The sequence below is a fragment of the Otolemur garnettii genome, unplaced genomic scaffold, assembly GCF_000181295.1.
Source record: "Otolemur garnettii isolate 467f Iridium unplaced genomic scaffold, OtoGar3 scaffold00116, whole genome shotgun sequence".
Classification (NCBI taxonomy): Eukaryota; Metazoa; Chordata; class Mammalia; order Primates; family Galagidae; genus Otolemur; species Otolemur garnettii.
Window position 1 is genome coordinate 5,080,840 of NW_003852511.1, and position 7,190 is coordinate 5,088,029.

The 7,190-nt window shown below is 41.9% G+C and overlaps 1 protein-coding gene across 2 annotated transcripts in view; it reads right to left on the reverse strand.

The window, feature by feature from the left end:
• Positions 1-7,190, reverse strand: part of ERO1B (endoplasmic reticulum oxidoreductase 1 beta) — a 70,490-nt gene that overhangs the window by 40,095 nt on the left and 23,205 nt on the right. For both annotated transcript variants that reach the window (XM_023517661.1, XM_003797448.3), the window contains exons 3-4: positions 1,880-1,963; positions 494-535 (exon numbers count right to left, since the gene is read on the reverse strand). In XM_023517661.1, the coding sequence (XP_023373429.1) occupies positions 494-535; positions 1,880-1,963 (126 nt within the window). The remainder of the gene's footprint in view (positions 1-493; positions 536-1,879; positions 1,964-7,190) is intronic.

The window sequence follows — 7,190 nt, forward strand, 5'->3', positions numbered from 1 at the left end:
TTTTTTTTTTTTGAGACAGAGTCTCACTTTGTTGCCCTCAATAGAGGCTGTGACATCACAGCTCACAGCAACCTCAAACTCTTGGGCTGGAGCTATTCTTTTGCCTCAGCCTCCCAAGTAGCTGGGACTACAGGTGCCCCCACCCCCACAATGCTCAGCTATTTTTTTTTATTGTAGTTGTTGTTGTTGTTTAGCAGGCCCAGGTCAGATTCGAACCCACCAGCTCCGGTGCATGTGGCCGGCACTCTAACCACTGAGCTATGGGCACAGAGCGTGTAGTTACATTTTAATAGTTCTCCTAGAGATTCCAAAAACAGAACTAAGGTAATTTTCACAAGAAGCTAGGGATATACAGCCTCTCTGAGGCAAAATATCTCCATTCCCAACTAACCAACTATATCATGATTCTCTATTGCAACCACTGTCTGTCAATCAGTAAATGGTGAAGTTTTACTATGTGAAGCAGAAATATTCAGAGAGGAAAGGGACTCACCTTATTGGAATGCCCAGCTTTTATTCCAACTGGAATTTTACTCTTAAAAAAAAAACAAAAAAAAAATTTAAAACATGATCTTTACATTTTTTTGAAATTCCTCCACACATTGATAATACATTGCTCTAATTCACTGTGTATTTTATTCTATGGAGAGCATATCTGCCTCCACTCAAATTCCATTTTCATGCTCCCATGAGACAAAAGAGTTATCTCAACATAAAAACTTGTAAATCAAAGTACAGAAAACTGCACAACAGAGAGCCAAAATCAACTCTAATAACCCCAGTAGTTCTTTATAGTTTATAACAATTTTTAGGTTAGAAAAACTGGCAATCACTTTTTCAATAAACTTTCTTACCCACAGAAAAGAAAGCTTTTAAAAATTCAAAATTATTTGAAAAATACTGTGTATAGTTTGAATTTCTGCTAAGATGACATTTAAAGTTTAGAAAATTTTAGATTGCTAGAAAGCAAGAGTCCAATTTTTGGCCCATATGATTAGCCTCGGGTTTATCAAAGGAAGAATTATTCTTTTAATTCTTTCTAATTAATTATAGGCCTTAATAAATAAATCTGAATTGTTATAACTGACTTATCTAATAAAACTTTAAACAACATGTATTTTACTCTTAAAGAAAATAAAGAAAATAATTTTTTGTTGTTGTTGCAGTTTGGCCGGGGCTGGGTTTGAACTCACCACTCTTGGTATATGGGAGCGACACCCTACTCACTGAACCACAGGCACCACCCAAGATAATAAACTTTTAAAGAATTCTCCCTTTAGAACATTGGTCCAGATGTTCTTTTCTATTTTTAAGGACAACAAACTAGACTAAGAGATTAGGTAAGAAAAGCAAAAGTGAAATGAAGACATAGCTCATAACTAATTACTATTGATGGAGATGTCAAAAATTAGAGTAAAATGAAGCATTGTCTGGGTAATATACCCTTATTAAAAATGAAAATATAGTGAGGCCAAGTGAAATAATTCCAAGCCTGACATTTTTCCACTTACTCTAATTCCTACTCTTGAATTTGAAGTTTAGGTCCAGTAGCACTTTTTTTTTTTTTTGGCCTATGAAACAAGATGTAGACTCAATAAAGCATGAAATAGAAGTCAACTGAGATCCAGGCCTCTGATTTTTCTTTCATTTTAGAATCAGACTATCCTTCCACATCCAATAATACTGGATATAAGTGTCTTGAAATCTATTTTGGTGGAAAGTATAGTCTTCAATCATCTGGAGAGGGCTGAGAACATATGAATTTGTGGACAAGTCCAAATCCATTGACATTTACCTAAAATAAAAGAGCTTATGCTTATCTAAAAGTCTAAGAGATAGTAAGCTTTTTTCCCCTTTTATTTTTATTTATTTATTATACCTCTGGACAGGGTTCAACATGACAGTCTTTTATTGAACAGTGGCCATCTTCTGCCCAGAAGGGGCATGGTCGCTTCAGATTAACCTTGAGAGAAAGAATAAATTAATGTTAGTAAATATGCATTGTAGTTACATAATGCTTTCAAGCGTCACCATGCAGGGCACCAATGATATGGTGATGAATAAGAAGAAAAAGTTTCCTATCCTTGTAGCATGTTATGCAGAATTTAAAATGACTGCAGCTTTTCAGATACCCAAATGTAATATTAATTTTACAGTTAGGCTCGGTGCCCATAACTCAGTGGTTAGGGTGCCGGCCACATACACTGGGGCTGGCGGGTGTGAACTCAGCCTGGGTCTGCTAAAAACAACAATGACAACTACAACAATAACAAGAAAAAATAGCTGGGCGTTGTGGAGGGCACCTGTAGTCACAGCTACTTGGGAGGCTGAGGCAAGAGAATCCCTTAAGCCCAAGAATTTGAGGTTTCTGTGAACTGTGATGCTCTGGCACTCTACCAAGGGCAACATACTAAGACTCTGTCTCAAAAAAGAAAAAAAATTTTACAATTAAATGGCTATTATTTGTCCTCTGACACTTCAGAAAAGAAAGCTGAAGCTCACTGCTCATCTGAAGAACACTGGAAAGCATTTTCGAACTATTTTATAGTTTTCCAACCCCCTAATGTTACCTTTTCAATCAGGCTCTCTCCACAGTTCATACCGAGCATCCACTAGGTGTCAGGCACTGTGCTAGGGAAAAAAAGAGGCAGAGAAAGAGCTCCCTCCCTGCCTCCTTCAATTTACAATCTACTGGAGGAAAGAGAAATTAAATAAATTTAATGACAAGCTGTGGTAAGTGCTCAAAGAAAAATCCAGTTTTGTAATAATGAAGCTGGTGGATGGAGGCCTCTGAAGAGGTAATATTCAGAAAGGATGAAAGCTGGAGGAAATGTGCGTTTGGATAAGGCAATTAAGGGCTTAGACAGTCCTGGGAACTGAAAAACACCAGCCCAGATGATGTTCAGTATGGAAAGGGGAAGGTGTTAGGGAACCAGGGTACAGGTAGGTAAGGGATAGATCATGCAGGACATTTTAACCAAGCACAAAAACTCTCGACTTTCATATTCTAAACATTATGGGAAGGCAGTACTTGCACAGGACTTGCAGATGGATTGCCCAAGTCAAAAATCTGGGTTCTGTTTCCTCTTTTTTCTTATTCCTCTTTCTTTTTTTTTTTGAGACAGAGCCTCAAGCTGTCCCCCTGGGTAGAGTGCCGTGGCATTACAGCTCACAGCAACTTCCTACTCCTGGGCTCAAGCGAGTCTCCTGCCTCCGCCTCCCAAGTAGGTGGGACCACAGGCGCCCACCACAACGCCCGGCTATTTTTTGGTTGCAGCCATCATTGTTGTTTGGCGGGTCCGGGCTGGGGATTCGAACCCGCCACCTTAGGTGTACATGGCTGGCGCCTTAGCCGGTTGAGCTATAGGCACCGAGCCTCTTATTCCTCTTTCAACAATTCACTGTCCACTTCTCCCCACCCTTCACTGTGACCACTTATCTCTTTAATCAACTATCGCAATAGTCTCTACTATCTATTCCACACAGAAACCACAGTTTTCTCTTTAAAACAAATCAAATCATATCAATCTCTGTTCAAAACCTTCCTCACCTTCCTCTGGCTTCCCATTACCACCGAAGTAAATCCAAACTCCACAGCAAACTCCACAGGCCCTTCATCACCTGGTCTCCTGCCCTCCTCTATGACCTCTTCTATCATGCTCCTCCAGGCACGCTGGTTTTCTTGCTGGGAACCCTCTATGCTTCCTGTGTCTCAAGGCCTTTAGGCTGGCTCTTCTCTTTGCTTGTATATTATTTCTCCAGATCCTCTGATGACTCACTCCTTCACCTCATTCAGGTCTCCTTCAAATATTACCTTGGCAAAGAGAACTTTCTGACCAGGCTCTCTAAAGCAGTGCTCAGTACACTACTTCTACCATAACATACTGTGTTATATTCTGTTATGGTATTTACCAGTACATCAACATTATTTACTTATTTATTGTCTGCACCCTCCATTGTAAGGATTGGAATTTTACCTTATTATTTTATCCCCAGTGCCTAAAAAAGTGCCTAGAATACATACTAGACACCACAATAAATGTGTATTAGATGAGATAAAGAATATCTACACCATAGAGCAAAAGGCAAAAATAGGTAGACTGGCAATATAGGGTGATCAACTCTGTCTCTGGTAATACATAAAATGTGTATGACTAGAAGTGTTTTAGAGAAAGAGATTTTTAGACAGAAGGAGCAGGATATCCAAAGACAAAAAAGGCTTAAAATGGGCAGTGCCTGTGGCTTAGCGGGTAGGGCGCCGGCCCCATGTACCAAGGGTGGTGGGTTCAAACCCAGCCCCAACCAAACCGCAACAAAAATAACTGGATATTGTGGCAGGCGCCTGTAGTCCCATCTACTCAGGAGGGTGAGGCAAGCCCAGGAGTCCTAAGTCCTAAGCCCAGGAGTTGGAGATTACTGTGAGCTGTGATGCCACAGCCCTCTCCTGAGGAGGGTGATAAAGTGAGACTCTGTCTCTAAAAAAAAAAGCGTAAAATGGCATGGCACATTTGGGGACTACAAGTTCTCAGCCTGGATCACCGCCCTTGAGCATGTGGCCTGTATATCCCGCTGCCTCCTATATATCTCCATGGAGCAAAGGCACCTCAAATTTAGTATTTCCAAAGCTATGCCCCTCCTTCCAGTAATTCTCACCATCTCAGCAGACAGCTACTCCACTATTCTAATTCCCAGTGCTAAAACCTTGGCATTATTCTTGACTCCTCTTTTTCTCACCCCACATATAACACATCTGAAAATCTGGTCAGTTCCACCTTCAGAAAACACTCAGGGTGATGTCAGCAACATGGCAGAACAGGAGGCTCATAGCTACCCCTTTTCCTACAGCCACACTAAGTAAACGCCTACACATGGATCAGTTCTCCCCAAGAGAAAGACATAACCCAACTGAAAGACTCCTACATACCCAACCACTAAGAAAACTTTTATAGTCACCACTGGAGGCTGTGGCTTTTAAATCACCACGCTTGAGGAAAGGGCAGGGATGGAGCAACAGAGAATTTCTCTTAAGTATAGAAACAAAGGGAGATTTTGAACCTTGCAAGCACTCCCTGTAGCTGTAGCCTCTGGGATCAGGGTTTGGCTGCAGGCTTATTGCAGCAACCCAGTCTCTAACAAGCCATTATCTGGGAGCCTAGAAAGCAAATGAATAAGCCTACTGTAACCTAAATAAGAGAATAGCACTCCACATGCCTCTTCTCGGCTTGCTGGGTCAATAATCCCAGTCATGTGCTGTCTCCATGGAAAGACACTAGCAGCCTTTGCCAGCAAGAACAAGCAGGATGACCCTCCCCACACTTTCTTCCCTGGCTTGCTCCCAAAATAAATTTCTGCAATCTCTCATTAGAAGATGGCAGGGAGATCTCTCCATGACAGAAAGGGTAGAGGATACTCCCTTTGCCTTTGTCCCTGGCTTCAATGATAACTCTAGACCAAACGACTCTCCCTGCAAGGAGGGTCAGAGACTTCTTGCTTGAACAAGAAAGTGAGCACTCCCTGTCCCCTCTTCTCCAACTTGCTCCAGTAATAATCCCAGCCCTAAAGTCTCTCCTTGGAAAGAGGCTGTGGCCTCTGCCAGCAAGAACGGAAGGGACTACCCTCCCCATACCTTCTTCTTTGGCTTGCTCTAGAGATAAACTCCTGCAATCTCTTACTGGAAGGAAGTGGGGGACTCTCCATGCCTAAAAGGGTAAATAGGCACTCCCTGTGCTTCCTCCCCGGCTTGCTTCAGTGATAACTCCAGACCAGAAGTCTTTGCTGCAAAAGGGTATGAGACTTTTTCTTGCCTGAATAGGAGAATGGGCTCTGCCTTCTTCCCTGCTAGCTCCAGAAGTAAAGACTCCGCAGGCTCTTCCTGGGAATTGTTTTTGAGCACATCAAGTGCTCCAATTTGTACAGACTTCACCCAAGGGACTGGCTCCTAAATCAGCCAGCTCTGGGAGTTTATGGAGCTCTACACTCCTGAGTCTCCTAGACCACAAAGAACAAAAGGGGGACTTTTAAATTTACAAATGCTCAGCAGCTATCGCCCCCAGGGTTAAAAGTCAGAAGTCAGATTAAGAGTATGGGCATCTGCCTCTGATCTCTCCTTGGTGTAAAGAAGAACATGTAGGAGATAAACTGTGGTTCTCAGCTTCTCTGCAAAGAAAGAAAAAACCAGAATACACTTCTAACATCCCAGTCTCTAGTTACATCCCAAGAGACTGGCTTCTTCACCACCTCTCCCAAGGCAAAAGCATGACTTGACACAAATTTCTTTTCTTTCCTTTTTTTTAAAATAATTGAGACAGAGTCTCACTTTGTTGCCCCCAGTTGAGTGCCTTGGCATCATAGCTCACAATAACCTCAAACTCTTGGTTTAAATGATCCTTTTACCTCAGCCTCCAAGTAGCTGGGGCTACAGGTGCCTTCCACAATGCCCAGCTAGTTTTAGAGACAGGGTCTCACTCTTGCTCAGGCTGGTCTCGAAGGAGAACAAAGAAACATATTCAAAGAAATAATGGAAGAAAACTTCCCAAGTTTGGGGAAAGAAATGGAAATTCAAGTCTAGGAAGTTTAATGAAAACCTAATAGGATGACTCCAAACAGACACACACTAAGAGTCATTATACTCAAATTTTCAAAAGTTAAAGACAAAAAGAGGATATTGAAAGCTGCAAGAGAAAAGTGATGTTGTACACAAGGGGCTTCCATCAGACTACAAGTAGATTTTTCAATCTTGCAAGCCAGAAAAAAATGGGATGATATATTCAAAATCTGAAAGAAAATAACTGCCAAACAAGAATACTATGCCCCAGCTATCATGTCCTTCAAAATGAAGGGGAAATAAAAACTTTCTTATACAAACAAAAGCTGAAGAAATTTATCACTAGACTTGCCTTACAAGAAATACTAAAAGGAAAGCCAAGCACCATGGCTCACATCTTTAATCCTAGCACTGTGGGAGGCCAAGGTGGGTGGGTTGCTTGACTGTGCTCACAAGTTTGAGATGGGCCTGAGCAAAAGACCCCATCTCTAAAACAATAGCTAGGCATTTTGGCATGCACCTGTAGTCCCAGCTACTTACGGGGCAGAAGCAAAAGAATCACTTAAGCTCAGGCGGTGCCTGTGGTTCAAAGGAATAGGGAGCCAGCCCCATATACTGGAGGTGGCGGGTTCAAGCCCAGCCTTGG